This window comes from Microtus oregoni, unplaced genomic scaffold (genome assembly GCF_018167655.1).
Source record: "Microtus oregoni isolate MIOR12 unplaced genomic scaffold, Mior012 000002F_ref0000024, whole genome shotgun sequence".
Taxonomy (NCBI): domain Eukaryota; kingdom Metazoa; phylum Chordata; class Mammalia; order Rodentia; family Cricetidae; genus Microtus; species Microtus oregoni.
In genome coordinates, this window is record NW_024543061.1 from 14,621,199 (window position 1) to 14,637,194 (window position 15,996).

Below are 15,996 nucleotides of genomic sequence, written 5' to 3' on the forward strand. Positions count from 1 at the left end.
GCTTCTAGTGTGTATTTTCACATAATTTTCTCTTCTATTTAGGTGACTGTACTCTCATTTCCTTCTTAGAAGGGCATTGGTCACTACATTAGGCTCATTCAGCTTTAGCATTATCTTATGTATTGGTAAAGATTCTATCCGTAAACCAGGTAGCCAGATGTCAGGACTTGACTATCTTTTGAGGAAGGAGACACACAAACAAGAAAGCAGGGGCAATTCTGCAGTGCGTTTCATGACATTGCCAATCTAGGCAGCAGGACAAAGGAAAGCTGCCTGAAGCTTTGCTGAAAAGGCAGCAGTTATTAGGTTAGTTGGGAGAGGGGGTGCTCAGTCATGTTGGGGTTCAGATGGAGTGCTTTTGTCTCTTCTCATAAACAATTACGGTATGTTTTCTTTGTCTTGCTCCATTGTGGGTATCCAATTACTCACTCTGATGTTTATGGTTTGTGAAATTGTGGTCAACTGGAAAACCAAATAGAATCAAATATATCATCTATTTTAATAGAAGATCACTGGGCAATTTGTAAACACAAAGGTTTTGAAAACACTGTCCCAGAGATGGTAAAGAAAGAGACTATTCATTGCTTGAAATAGTTCTCTCCTTTGAAGGGTAGGTAGTGACTTCTCTGTGTCAGTGCTTGTCTAGGGGTCTAATTATGCCCTCAAATCCTGCAAAGAGCAGTCTTAGCATGAGTACTATGTGAGGCACTGACATTTTACAATCAATTTCCAGACAAAACAGAGACAAGTATTGAATAACATGCAAATGTCACAAACTGTGACAGAAAATGGAAGGTAGGAGGCTGGAAGGCAGTGTCTCAAAAAGTCTTACTTAGTGAATTTATAGTCTTCAAAGTTTCTAACAACAGAGACATAAATATATACATTTTTTATTTTCTTAACACCCACCAGAAGAACTAAGAAGCCAGCATGGATCTCTGCAAGGACCAAGGTATCTCTCAGGGTGTCTATGAGGTCTAAGCATTTCCCAATTGTGCTAAAGAGCCATCTGTCTTTCACACTCAACTACCTGAAAAAATTACTAAAATATTCCTCTTTTCAGCAGACAGTTCTATCAGAGACTAGAGTCTATTCAGACAATTCAACCAAAACCATAAGCCTCAAGGGATTAAATATAAAATAAAATACAAAAATCTAGCTGCCATCCATTTTCCCAATCATCCAAGATTTAAAAAGACATAAATAACCTGTAAGCTTTTTGCTTGCAAAGTTTTTTTTTCCACAAAATGGATGTATATGTTAACACCATTATTGGTATTTTACAATAGATATATAAAATACATTATCTTTAATTTCTAGCAAGTGAAATACCAATGGCTACAATTTATCTTGATAAATTTTTAACATATAATAGACCCCAGGACCAAATGTACAGAAAACCTTACCTTTAATTCTCCCTCCTCCCATGTACTTCAGTTCCTTGAAGGTTGCTTCTATCTTCGGTGGTGTGGGAATATCAAAATCACTAGGCAAGTGTTTCAGTAGTGAGCCTTCAAACTTCTCACTATGTATCAGTGTCTCTCACTTCTTCTTCTAAGAAGAAGTGGCCCATCTTCTTCTAATACGTTAGATTTTACTTCTGTCATCCCTGAATGCATTCTAGCCTATATGACTTTTACTCTACTTAACTTATGGTTAGCATTGAAGAGATTGTTTTATTATTTAGGTGTGTGTGTGTGTGTGTGTGTGTGTGTGTGTGTGTCCTAGTGGCCAGAAGAGGGTGTCAGATACCCTGAAGCGGTGCTAGGAATAGAACTCAGGTTTTCTGCAGGTGCACCAAGCACTCTTAACTGCTGAGCCATCTTTCTAGCCACCCCCACCTGCCCTGTATAGATCTTCTTTTTTAAAATTCGCTTTTTGACATGTCTCCCCTGCATTGATTCTTACCCAGACGGCCCGGCCCACCACATGCTGACTTGCTCTGCTCATCCTATTTTAATACCATTTTCTTCTCTGTTCGCTATCATCTGTCTCCTTGTTTTAATTCATGTTGCAAACGATGAAAACTGATGAAAGCATTCAATATTTGTATCAGATTAGAAATTACAACCACACCTTGTAGTCCAAACCATCAGAGCAGTTGAAGACCACACACTGGATGGCGAGAGCTTTTGCTAGGTCTTTGGTGGTCTCTGTTTTCCCAGTGCCAGCAGGCCCGGCAGGTGCGCCTCCGAGATCAAGCTGCAAAGCCCCCATAAGGCAAAGATAGCAACGATCCTGAAAAAAAAATCAATCAATTGTCATTATTGAAAGGAAGTGACTTTATTCACAAATTCATAGGTCTAATTTATTTAATAGAACTCTCTCTGTGTGTGTGTGTGTGTGTGTGTGTGTGTGCGCACTCACATGTATGTGGGATAGTCACGTAGGTGCGTGTGTGCATCACTGGTCAGCACTAGGTGTCTTCCTCAGTCACTCTCCACTCCAGGTCTCTCACTGGTTTGGTTAGGCTGGCTGGCCAGTGATCTGCAGGGATCTTCCTGTTTCAGCCCCCACAGCACTGTGCTTACAGCACATGCCCCCATGCCCAGCTTCTTATACGGGTGCCAGGGATCTGAACTTAAGTCTATGCTTGCATGGCAAGCACTTTCCAGAATGAAGCATTTCCCTGGCCCTGAAAAATTTTAACTGAAAGATGCCCACATACCCAGTCACAAAAATCAGGCAAGGCCACTCTCTGTTTTATAGAGATGCAGCAATGTTGAGTACTTTCCACACTGTGTGGATAAAAAGGCGATTCATAACGATCAATAACGTACCGTGAGAGGAGTGATGACCAGTCTTGGGCATGCTCCCAAATACTCGTAGCCATAGGTGTACTGGGAGAGCGCCATCCTAGCCACACAGTTATCCAGGTCTATATCCCAATAATAGCGCAGTTGTCTCTGCCAGTCAAAGGAGTTGGCTGAGTCTACCTACAGCAGTGATAGGAATGGTGGCTGTGTCAGACACACACATGGAATCCGCAGATTGCCATGCCATTTTCCATTAATGAAACATTTACCTTGGTTTGAACCAGCTCAGTAACTATATCTCTCGCATGCACATCAATGGTAATCAACGCAGTTATGATGTTTCTGTGCAGCCTAGGAAGAGAGCCTCGAACTAGTGCAGCCAGGGCATTCAATCTCTGGAATTAAAGAAGAATTGTTGCAGTAAATGCTCAACATCAGCTTGCAATATGTATTTCCATTATTAAATTTAGAGTAGATATTTTCTAAAAAAAAAACGTAACTAGTAAAATTTATAATTCTGTGACAAAGTAATACAATGTCTTATTTAATTTTTATAAGACTTCTATGAAGTACAGACTATCTGGACACCATTTTTGCAGTTAAGCAAACTGATAATCAGAGAAGGTAAATGACTGGATGGCGTGGCAGAGCCTTGAAAGAGTAAAATCAGACCTTGGTGGACATGCTTCTTGAAAACCCTTGATACAAGTCTCTGGCTGGGGAGTAGATTTCTCTACCTAGAAATTCACCAGATGTGGTGCATGCTCATGCCTTTAATCCTAGCACTCAAAGGCAAAAGCTGGTGCATCTTTGTGGGGCTAGCCTGGCCTACAAGGAGGTCCAGGTCATCCTGGTGAGGCTTCTCGTTTGTAGTTTTCCACTAATAACAATAAAAGAGAATCGCAGAGCACTTTAACCAGACCAGTGACTAAATAAATTAAATTCCTTTAGCTCCCTGTTTACCCCAGACCACCACATCCTTATCTAAGTAGTACGGCACCTCTGAGGGTCTTATACTTCTGGGTTGGGTTTTCCTCTGTTATGCCCAGATCAGGGGCCATGTCTGTAGATGGCTGTGGGGCTTTCTCTGGGGATCTACTTCTAGGACTCTCTCGAGAGAATCCCACTGACAGTCTCCTGTGGTGTTTCTGCTTCCCTTTCCCTGTTCTGTCTCTGTCTCAGGGGTGAATCTTTAGAAAACGCAGTGGCACTTGGAAAAACAGTTAAGTCTGGAGCTGAAGATCAGGCCTAGGTCCATGTTGGAAATACAGCTCACAGATATCGTATCTTTGGTGTCTGGATTGTGTTTCCACTCTGTTGTCTCCTTTTCTGGGAAAAGCTTTTTAATTGAGTACAGTCCCATTGTCTGGTTTTGCTTTGGCTGTCATGGCCAGAATACCAGTGTGAAGGAAAATGTCATGGCAGTTTTTGGCTTTCAGTCATATGTTTAAATCTTTCCCAAATCTACTTTGAATCGATTTTTATATGTAGCATAAGACAACAATAAGAAAATGCCAAATGGCTCAAATTTAAAGGAAGGAAAATGACTTGAATAGTATTTTTCTAAAGCAGAGATACCGATTGTCCAGGATCTATATCTGTATCTATATATCCACATATGATGCTGAATATCTCTAGTCACCAGGCATGTTACTATCAAAAACTCAATGAAAGAAAAACAAAATTATAAAATTTTCAAACACATGCTCTCCTCATTCTTTACCTGAGAAGTTTCTCTTTGTGTCAGCAGTGAGTACTAAGTAAGATTCATGGCTGCTCAAGATGCTAAAGGTGTACTGGTTTGCTTTTTATTGCTGAGATGGACACCATGACAAAAAAATCAGCTTGGGAGCAAAGGGTTTGTTTCTGCTTACAAGTTACACCCGGGGAAGCCAAGGCAGGAGCTGAAGGTTGGAACTGAAGCAGAGGCCATGGAGGAATGCTGCTTACTGGCTTGCTCTCCGTCGCTTTCTCGGTTTGCTTTCTTGTATACTAGGACCACTTGCCCGAGGATGGCACTACCTACAATGGACTGATTCCTCCCACCACAATCAAGAAAGCCCCCACAGACCTGCTCACAGGTCAATCTTATAGAGGCGATTTCTACAATTACTGCTACCACATCTTCTCAGGTGACTCCAGCTCTCCAGTGTAAGGTGACCAGTGCAAAACCCAAAAACCTAGCACAGAGAGTAAATGAGGGCTGAATGCTCATCCTTAAGTAAGACATTGACAGCACCCTCCCTAGGCACAGGGACGTAACAGAAGAGGGAGCAGAAGCAAGCAAGAAGCAGAAGATGGGGGAGAAGGGCTGTGACATATCATCTTCAGAGTGTGGCACAGCCAGCACACCACCTGCATGAGCCTGGGCTTGTCAACAGCCAATCGTGAATCAAGGAGGGGCTCATGGGGGCCTGTCCCTCCTTGCCGAACTATTGGCTACTGATGGAATCTGAGCGGAAAGTCATTGCCTTCATGGTGTAACCAGTGGCGAGTCCACCAGGTTCCGATGAACAGTTCCAAACCTGAGGCCATACAGGTGATCCTGATTAAAAATCAGTGTGTCGTCACAAGACAAAACAAAAAGATACAAATGTGAGGAAGGGATCTCTAAAGAGTATGGTGGAGATAAAAAGCATAGGAGACTGGCAAGAGAGGGCAGCGGTGAGGAAAAGTAGATCTCACTATGTACATGTATGAACTTGTCAAAAGAATAAATATTACAAAACCACAATGTGATGTAATCTCAAGCCCATTATCAAAAAAAAGATAACAAGCATTGGCAAGGACACAGAGCTAGAGATAGGGATCTCTGGATGCTGCTGGTAGGAATATGATGTTGGGACATGTGGATGGGACACGGTGCAGAGGTTTCTAAAAAAAGAAAAACCCTGCAAATAGAATTACCGTTTGACTGAGTAACCCCACTTCTGAGCATATAAGTCAAAGAATTGAACTCAGGGTCTTAAGGAGCATTATTAACCACTGTCAGCACAAAGAAACAACCTAAAAACCCACCACTGGATAAAGAAAAATGTGTCCTGTGCACCCAGTGGACTAGCATTCAGCTGGAAAAGGAAGGAAATCGTGTCACCGGTGACAATGTCAATAAATTGGATGGATAGTGAGTGGACTTTAAGTTTAAAATAATAATCCAGCCACAGGTGTGAGGTGTTTATCAAACTCATATAAGTAGAGAAGAGCAGTGGTTGCCAGGGCTGGGGAGGGAGGTGTTGCTGTTCAGTAGACATGAATCTGTTCAGTAGACATGAAGCTGCAGCGTTAGGTAAGATGAATCAGTCCTAGAGATCTGCTGCACAGCACCGTGCCTGTTGCTACAAATACTGCAGTGTGCATTTACAATGCTGTTTTCACTGTGTGTGTGTGTGTGTGTGTGTGTGTGTGTGTGTGTGTGAAGTCTCTCATGCATGCAGAGAAGGACAGACGGGGCCTTCCACTATTGCATTGTCTTACCACCTTAAGAGCATATCTCACTAAAACTGACATTTGCTGTTTAAGTGAGGCTGGCTAGCTTACCACTAAGTTCCCAGGATCCACTTGTCTCTACCCCACAACACTGTGGTTTCAGGCATGCATGACAATACTGGCTTCACTGAAGAATTTTTAATAAAAATATAAAGTTCTGTGAGAGGCGTCCTAATAGTTGCCTTTTTATTGCTGTGATAAAAACATCATGACCAAGGCAATTTTACAGAAGGGAAGGGATGGTTTGGGCTTACAGTTCCAGAGGGATAAGAGTCCATGATGGCAGAGTGGAGGTATAATGGCTAAAGCAGGAAGATGAGGGCTCCTACCTTCAATCCAAAGGCATGAAAGAGAGAGGTCACACTTGGGATAGCATGAGGTTTTGAAACCTCAAAGCCCAACCCTAGTGACATACTTCCTCCAACAAGGCCACAACTTTTAAGCTTCCTCAAATAGTACCATCAATTAATTGGGTCCAAGTATTCAAATTCTGAAACTATGGGGGGATATCTCATTCAAAGCCCCACACCGATCCTAGTAAACATAATCACGTCTAAACATCTGCGGATCATCATAAAGAACCCTATGTTTTCCGCTCACATTGCTCTCCTTCCTAGTTTACAGTTACTCATAAAAACACTAGATAAGAATCACGGGAGTGTCTCTAAGAAAAACTGAACACAACGACCTCAGTGAGAACTCCGGAGCTTTGGAAGCCATGCCAGCACATCAGACCTTCTGAAATGAAGTGAATTTGCACTCACTGTGATAAAAAACCATGGGGACCTAAGCAGGGTGGGGGTGGCAGTACATGCTTTAAATTCCAGAACTTGGGGGGCAAAGGCAAAGGCAGGTGGATCTCTGTGAGTCCGAGGCCTCAGAGCTAGTTCCAGGACAGTCAAGGCTATACAGAGAAACCCTGTCTAAAAAAAACTGAAAACAAAACCCGCCCCCACTCCCCCCACCCCCGCCAATCCATGGAACCATCTTGTCATCTCGCATGGCAGCCTGCACAATGCCTCTCTGATAAAGAACTCACCTCAAAATTGACCTTTTCAAACTCTTCCAGGGCCTCTAGGTGGCTCCCTTCGCATTCTAGACCCTCGGTCAGATCCCGGCACCACATGATCTGAGAGATGGTTAGGATCACCTGCGACAAAACGTCCCCTTAGGCTCGGGCTACCTGGCACCAACGCGGGCCCCAGAACGAGAAACTTAACAAGCGTGTTACTTGGGAAGGGTGGCCGGCAGTCACCCACTCCGTCCTGGGCTTGCCCTGGTAGTCAGCGATGGCAGCCTTGCACAGGCGGCGGAGGGACGTGAACATGGCTTCCTCCACCTTGCCGAGCCATTCTTCCACATTGCCTCTCGCTTTGAGGCCCTTCCCCAGGCCGACCTATGAGGCGATTAGGACGGTAAGAAAGTGTCTTGGGTGGGGCCTGTGGGCTGTCTACATGTTGTATGTCTGTAACAGAACCCTGAGCTCTGCAAACAGTGAGGCCTTTGGCATTGCATCAACCCCCCCTTCCCCTCTGCCCCCAACTTCGCTGCCTTCTAGCACAAGCATGCCTTTGAGGCTAGCTCCTAGAAAGAGGACTCCCCACAGGCTCCGGAACTTCTTCAACCATTTCCCTTTTCATAGCTCTGTGACCTCAAGTTTACCCCCAAACACTCCTATAAGCCTGTTCCCCATAGTCACATCGGAAAGGTCTGATCTACATCTTTCCAGCACTTCTGCTTCCTCCTCTGACTTCAGTCACATGGGCATCTGCTTGTTCGAGATTCCTTTAACCATTTTTTCACCTTCCTTTGAAATTTTATGTTTTTTCCAATGTTCTGTCCTTAATCCTCTCATTTCTTTCCTTCTGCACCAGTAATGGCACATGCGCACAAGTGTGTGTCTATATATGTGTGTGGGTGTGTGCGCATGTGTGTATCCTGTCCAGTCAGCCAGTTCTTCAGTCTGCTGATACCTCCACTCTCTCAATGTTCTCCATATGAAAGGACTACACTACACAGCACTGGAGGAGCTGCAGTAACAGACTCTCACAGAGCTCAGGGGGTGCCACACGAAGTCATTTACATAAAGTGACTGCTGGAAGTCCCTGTCACCCTGCTAGTAGGGTGCTATTACTCATGTTATCTTGTGGAAGCGATTAGAGGGTGGTGGGTCTTCATCCAGGTGGCCCGGCAAAGTCCTGGCACTCTGGGCCAGGCACTGTTGCTCTTTGCAGAGCTGACTAAAATGTGATCGCATCTCTCCACTTCGTTCTCCAAGCCGGCCATTGTGATTATTGTGGCTACTTCTAGCTGCTCCATGGTTTCGCCATTAGATATCCAGATCTTTGAGGGGCAGACCTTTATCTATTTTCAAAAGTGCTAGGCTAGCAGAGTCCCTGGCAAGCCTAGAATGAGAACGAACAGCCTCAACCCCAGTCCCAGACACGTGACCAAGTTTATCCACGAAGAACTATTAAGCCAAAGCCCCTTACCCTCTCTCCCTCAGGCGACAGCATTGCCAAAATATCATTGGTGAAGACCCTTTCTGGCTCAGTATCCATGCCAGGAATTTTCCCTTCTGTCGGAGGCATGAGCGCAAACTCGAGCTTTGAAATGGAGTCGAAGCATTTCCTTAGATGAGGCTGCACGGCTTGTGGATTTCGTGTTTGGGCCAAAATCTCCAGGAGCTCATCGTTTGACAGGAAGTAAAACCTGTGAGTTAAAGAGACACCGGTGCAAAGCGTGACTTGACGCTGAGATCCTGCCATGCCTGCCCCAGGCACTGACGCCCTGAGTCTCTAACCACGCTCTGGGTTTGGGGGTAGCCACGTGTCCCTAAGGAAGTTCTTGTAAGGGTTAATGATGATGTGTCTCCAACATCTAGGCCCAGTAGCTAGACTGGAAAAGATTTTTCTAAAAATTATTAATGACATTACGTCTTGCTATGATATTGATCTGTTTGCCTGTTACTTGTCTTTGAGCTTCTGTAGTGAAGATATGTCATATAGCACATTAACTATTGAAGAACTAATAGACAGATGGGTGGTTGTGGAGCCCTCACTTGGTCCTGTGACACTGGACCAATCAAAAGGCAGCATATGCTATTAAACGTGACAATAATATTTTGCTGACATAGCATTTCCAATACTACTATGGCCATTCTTAAGTAGAAATGAAGCATCTTGTTTTCATATCATTTTATGCAAAATGGGTAAAAAATGAGCTTGTCTGTTCCTGACCGGACGTAGGCTCAACTAATGCAAGCGTGCACTAAAAATGCAATTATTTTAGTCTCTGTTTTGTCTGAAGCTCTAGACTACCAAATCATGCCAGCACTACAACGTGAGTTGTGGGGTCTCTCAGGGACCCACGGTGATAGGGGTGAAGACTCTAGAGCCCCTACTAAATGCAGGGAGTAGAAGAGTTAGAGCTGGAAAGGCTATGGAGCTGAGGATGGGAAGATGGAGGGAGCGATGCCCTGTGGGTTCCCTGTATCCTCAAGCAGAGCGTGAGCTTCACTCTCCTCCACCCTGAGCATCTCTGAGAGCTTAGTATTTGCCCAACAGGTCTGCAGCAAGTCTGCAGGCAGCAAGGAATCTTGTTTCTTCCCCAGTTCTCTGTAGTTTGGAGGATGTGATTGTCATCTCCAATTGATCTATAGTCTATCACGAAATGTCTTAGGTTGGTTTTTAACTTACCTTGGAAAGATAACTCTCTTCGACTCTAAATATGCCTCCAGACACTTCTGAATTTGGTCGAGTAATGCATTATTGTTTTGAAAAGTCTCCAGAAGCCCTATTAGTTGAAAAAAAAATGTTAGCCAAATTGTATTAAAATAGAGAATACAATTTTAAATGAAAGTTAAAGATACTAACCTTTTAAAGCTTTTGTTTTATTGGGTAGAATAAATAATGAATAATAAAATGAAAGTCTTGGCTAAGAAGCTTCGTTCTTTAACATTTTTCTTTTTTCATGTATATGATGTGTGTGTGCTGTGCATGAGTGAGTGCCTGTATATGTACATTTGAGGGTTTGTGGGAGCACATGTGTGTGTGTGAAGGTGCTCATGCACATGTGTGGGCATTCAAAGCCTGGAGCTGATAGCAAGAACATTCCTGGATGGCTCATCCTTCCTTTCGAGGCAGGTCTTAGCCAAACCCAGAGTCTCCCAGCTAGTCCTGCTGAGTTCCCTCTGGCTGTCCCCATCTCTGCCTTTAGGTGGTTCTGTCATTCTTTCCAAGGCTGGAAAAAATGTGTATATATGTGTGTATACATGTGTATGCTTCATCCGTCCCCTGGCCTCTGTGGGGTCTGGGTTCTGAACTCCAGGCTTCTTACTTGTGTGTCCATTGCTCTAACTACTAAACCTTCTCTCCAGCCCAAGAATTATTACTCCTAATTAACTATAGTATTTTAATATTTAATTCATTTAACAGTGTTTTTAATTTGCAATAATTCTGGCTGGCATCCTCTTCTTTGGGGTGCTGTGGGTACACCACCAAAAGGCAAATAGCACCAGGGTCTAGAACCTTCCTATCCTTGGTCAGTTTCTTCCTTGCACGCTTTCTCTCGTGGTTAATGCTAATGGCAGTGGTCATTATTCCTCATTATTAGGCTGCACTCTTCGGACAGCAGCCTTCACGCCTTTTCATCTTTCTTCTTTTGATGCTGATCCCAGTTCTTGTTTCCCTACCTGCTTAAGAATCAAATCCCAAATCTTTAGCTTGGCCTCTGAGACCGTGTGTGGTCAACAGCTCCACCTAGTGGCCAGTCATCCACCTAAGCACACTGGTTCCCTAGGGCCTCAAGTCCTAATCAAGACCCAATCCCCAAGCACTCTACTCCAGGACACAGGGACTCTATAACGACAACTAAGCATGCTCTTGCCTTAGGAGCCTGACTTTGTTCTTTGTTCTTCTCTCTGCCTTCAACAATTCTCCTTCAGAGTCACGTATATTTTCACTCACTCTTTCCTGCAAATTTCTGCTCAAAAGCTACTTTATTGAAAAGTTCAATAACAATACACATGCATATATATACATACATGCATACACATGCATATACACATATATACATACACATGCATACACACATACACACATTCACACACATATATACACATACACATCCATTCACATGCACACATGCATGCACATACACATATGTAGTGGAATTTCATCTGTATTCTAATAAATAAAACTTGCCTGAAGATCAGAGAGTAAAACAGCTCCACTGGTCAGCCTTACAGACCAGGCAGTGATAACACACACCTCTTACCCCCAGTAGTCATACTAGTTGCCATAGAAACCAGGTGCTGTATGCCTTTAATCCCATCCCTAGAGAGGACAATAAGATTGGAAGAGACAGCTGAGGTTTCCTGGAGGCAGGATCACCATTTTCGAATTGAGTCAAGTAAGAACCAGTGGCCGGTTGCTTTTCTTTTTTGACCTTCAGGTTGAACATCAATTTCTCTTTCTGAGTTTTTATTAATCATGCTTTACACATAAACACACACATGCATGCATGCATACACATGTGCACACATACATAAGCATGCACATACATGCCACACACACGCATGAGCATGCATGCACACACATAAACACATGTGCATGCACCTACACACTTGCAAAAATACATATGCACACACACGAATATACTCACATACAAACATGCATACAGATATATATGCATATACACAATATGCGCGTGTGCACACACACACACACACGCACACACACTAGCCCCCCAGCCACTCCCTTATTCTACTTTATTTTTCTTCATGGCTTTATCGTCATCTGGAGTTAGGTTTATTACAGGTCTACACTTCTTTATTTGAAATCTTAAGGGCCAGATGTGTTTTGGAGTCTTCTTTTTTATTTCAAGAGACCTATTTTCCATTTATCATTTATAGATGTCCTGTACCCATTCACATGTGGGCAGCACAGCATGAACCTGGTAGGTTATAGAAGGCAGAGCAGGAGGCAGAGGGGCTGGGGCAAGAACTGGAAGAAAGAGGAAGAAGAGATAGATAAAGGGAAGGATGAAGTTAGGTGGGTTGGTGGGTTTGGGGAGGAGTTGGGGGAAAATGGGAGATGATATGATCTAAATATATTCATGTATGAAATGTATATTCATTTCCAAAGAACAAATAATTTTAGATGTTTATTTTATAACAAGTCTTTAGGGACTGGAGCATCACTCTGTATCCAAATATTACTGCATTTGTGCCCTAAAGGTTTGAATATGACAACGGAGGGTCTGTGGCAGGCAGGGTGAGACATTTATGGATGTTTGATTTTTATCATTCCATAGTTTTCCTTTTCTCTGTCTTATGTAAGACTCTTTGGGCAAAGGACATGGCCCCAGCGTTGCCTTGGCTAGGCAGCATCAGTGGCTGAGGTTATTCTCCATCATGGCCAGATGCTGCCGTTGGCCATAGGACAAGCAGGCTGGCTGGGGTTTGATAGTGTAAACTTCAGCGAGTATTCGTGTACCCCAGAAGCTGGTTGCCTGTGCACAGAAACCGAACTTGTTAAAACATTTCAGATGAGACATCATCCTCTGGTGTAGCCACCGGCAAGGTGCCCATGATCCTGTAAGCGGCACTAAGCTCATTGGTTCACACACAGAGAAAGACGTGCAAGTGGAAAGGTGACTAGGTGGGACTATGAGGAGGGTCAGCAGGAGTGGGAGGAGGTCAGCAGAAGGTGATAGGGCTGGATATTATCAAAATACATGATACACGTGCCTGAAAATGCCGTACTACAACTCATTAGCATGGGTAATTAGTAGAGGCTAGGAAAAGCCTTTAAAAATAATCTCAACCTTGTTACTTGAATTGCAGTAAGTGGCAAAATCTCTAATTCATTCTAATTCCTGAGTTAAAGCTATGAAAGTCTTTGTGATTCTGTCTGTGAGGGAAGAGTATGGACAGACTTCAACTTCTGTTCTAAAGTCACGAACTCAACTGTACAGCAGCACTTAGACAGCAGAGTGCTCAGTTCAGTCAAGCCCTGGATGTACCCCGAGAGTCTAAAACTGAGAGTTTTAGTTGTGACAAACAGCTTGAAGCTCCTACCTGGCTGAGTAGCAGCTCGGAGCGCATTAGGCAGCCGGTTCACCTTCCTCATGATTTCCTTCCATGACTTATCCACCTGAAGAAACATCTTGGCTTCCGCAGGCAGCTGCCTCTGAATATCCGGGGCATTAAAGATGCTTTCCAGGTAGAGCCAGTTTCTCTGACAGTTCAGCCACTCTTCCTGGAGAAAAACATGGGACTATCAGAGTGTGGCTTCCAAACTGGTGTCCTCTACTTATGCTGGAAATTATTCCCTTGCATAATTATATAAACAAGCCAAATGAGTTTGTTCATTCAGAACATTACAAAATGCCAACAATTAAACCTTACATTTCTAAATTATATAATATTAAAATAATTCTCTCTGTTGTGTGTGCGTGCATGCATGTGTGCGTATGTGCTCAGATGTGTATGTTGGTGATCAAAGCCAGGACTTTGTACATGCTGGGCAGGCCTGATCCCACTGAGGTTTCCCTGGCCCCACAGCATCTTGCAGCCTTCCACTTCAGAGTCTAGGAGCTGAAAAAGTCGTCACTCACCAGTGTTTGATTAAATAAGGCAAGTTGCTTCTGCCAGTCATCCACGCGAGACTTCAGGGGGCCCACGTACCGCGATGAGGCGATGGTCGCAATGTTGATGGTGCTGTCATCAAGAAGGACCTTCAGAGAGAAGGACCAAGACACAGGCAGAACCATGTGTCCTTGAGCTCAGGCTAGTCCAGATTCCGAGAGCCCAGTTAAGGGCCAGCATGTTTGAAAAGATAATGTAGCCCCACCTACTGCTTCCTACCCAGCCGCTGGCAAGCTTGGCCTTTTTGCCATGCTTACAACTCTATGTTCTCTTAATGGTCATTGGGGGGCATTAACTAAGAGGCCTGTGTGTGTGCGTGTATGTGTGTGTATGAGCACACGTGTGTGTATACACACATGCACACACAAACACATACGCCATTTTATTACTTCAATAAGCACTTGTGAATAAACATTTGTGTCAATTTTTCTCACCTTCCCTTCCAAATAAGCTTCTCCCCCACTTACTCTTTCACAGAAGCTTCAGGAGGTATGGTCAGGACTTTGACCATAAATCCTCTCTCTTCCTCCCGTCTCCGTTTTCCACATCCCTCCCTCACCCTCTCTGCCTTCTTTCCTTCTTTATTTTGAGGCAGACTCTTACTATCTATCCCTGGCTAGCCTAGAATTTGCAATGTAGCACAGGCTGGCCTTGAGCTGATAGCGGTCCTCCTGTTGTTATTTCCAAAATGTTGGCCTCATGGGCATGCGCCACCATGCCTAATTTACCACAGGTTTCCCGCAACCCAGTTACATACCTGTATGTCATCTGTCCCACCCAGGATAAATACGTCCTTAGAGTCACGGTGAGGAAGAATGACAAATTCAGTTGTTTTCCAAGAATCTTCCACCTTAGAAATAGTTCAGGTATTAGGAAATCTAAACTCATGTGTGTCTAGACACAATAAAGACTCATGGAGTGAAACAAGTGAAACTGTTTCTGCCCATTTTCCTCCCCATGGCCCTTGAAAGTCCCAAGACCCTACAGTTGGAAGCCACACTGATTTTCCTGGTTTCATTTGACTGCTGTTAATACAGATGAAGGCTGGTGACAATGTGCATCTTACTCCATCAGGGGAAAGAAATGTTTTGTTTTGTTTTTTTATTTAGACACTTGGTAGGTAGGCACACATTGTTAGGCTAAAGAAGACAGTGTTGTAAGTAGAAAAATCTTCTTGATGTATTTTAAGGTAGTTTAGCCCAGCCCAGCCTTCCCTGGGAATTTAGAAAATACATATTTTTTTTCTGCAAAAAAATCTCCAGCGTGCAGTTCTTTATAAAAGCCAGCACATAGCCAACCTTGCTGCTGTCGAGTTCTGGTTGGGCTATAGACTGAATACGTGGTACCAAGTGGTACATGCAAGGAAACAGTAGAGGATGCTGCTTGGGATATTGAAACTCCATCCAGATAACACAGATATTAGCAATCTTTATGTCGTATCTGAAAGCCTTTACATGCTATCTATGGTTTGTGTCTGTTTACTACATATGTGTGTTTACATGTGTGGGTATATGGATACAGGCAAAAGTGCTCACGAGCATGTTATGTGGAGGTCAAAGGTCAGTGTCATTCCTCAGGTCTTTGGTTGCTGATTAATTGTCAAGGTCTTTATCGGGCTGGAACTTTCTAAGCAGGCTAGGTTGACTGGCCCAAGCTGCAGGGATTTATCCACCTTTCTCCATTTCCCTGATGCTGAAATGAAAAGGACATGCCACCACACTTGGCTCTTTCCTGATTTACCTTTTTAAGAATTGTCTCTAAGGCAGCTTCCCCAGAAGCCTGTCCAGATATGTCCTGGATTTCCTGACCAAATTCAAAGACACGTAGTTCTGACAGCCTCTCCAGGGTCAGCGGAATTTCAACATCCACTAGCTGGGCATTGACAGTTTGTTCAATGGCTGCCCAGTGTCGCGCCTTCAGAGTTGGGTTCCTCAAGTCAATGATCACAGGAAGCTGGAAGACAAACACTCAACATGTGCAGGGCCTGCATAAGGGCAAGCCTGCCACACACCAGCACAGCTGGAGGAGGGGCTCACGAAGCCCATCACTAGCTCAGTGAGGAACTACAGGTAGCTTCTGGAACCTGGGAGCAGGCCTCATAGG

The 15,996-nt window shown here is 43.9% G+C and overlaps 1 protein-coding gene across 1 annotated transcript in view; it reads right to left on the reverse strand.

Annotated features, from left to right (window-relative positions):
• Window positions 1-15,996, reverse strand: part of Dnah6 (dynein axonemal heavy chain 6) — a 192,270-nt gene that overhangs the window by 125,582 nt on the left and 50,692 nt on the right. The window contains exons 18-28 of the mRNA XM_041639106.1: window positions 15,634-15,846; window positions 14,651-14,743; window positions 13,863-13,982; window positions 13,324-13,504; window positions 9,941-10,037; window positions 8,735-8,954; window positions 7,474-7,638; window positions 7,282-7,392; window positions 3,026-3,151; window positions 2,781-2,936; window positions 2,077-2,238 (exon numbers count right to left, since the gene is read on the reverse strand). Of these exons, the coding sequence (XP_041495040.1) occupies window positions 2,077-2,238; window positions 2,781-2,936; window positions 3,026-3,151; window positions 7,282-7,392; window positions 7,474-7,638; window positions 8,735-8,954; window positions 9,941-10,037; window positions 13,324-13,504; window positions 13,863-13,982; window positions 14,651-14,743; window positions 15,634-15,846 (1,644 nt within the window). The remainder of the gene's footprint in view (window positions 1-2,076; window positions 2,239-2,780; window positions 2,937-3,025; window positions 3,152-7,281; window positions 7,393-7,473; window positions 7,639-8,734; window positions 8,955-9,940; window positions 10,038-13,323; window positions 13,505-13,862; window positions 13,983-14,650; window positions 14,744-15,633; window positions 15,847-15,996) is intronic.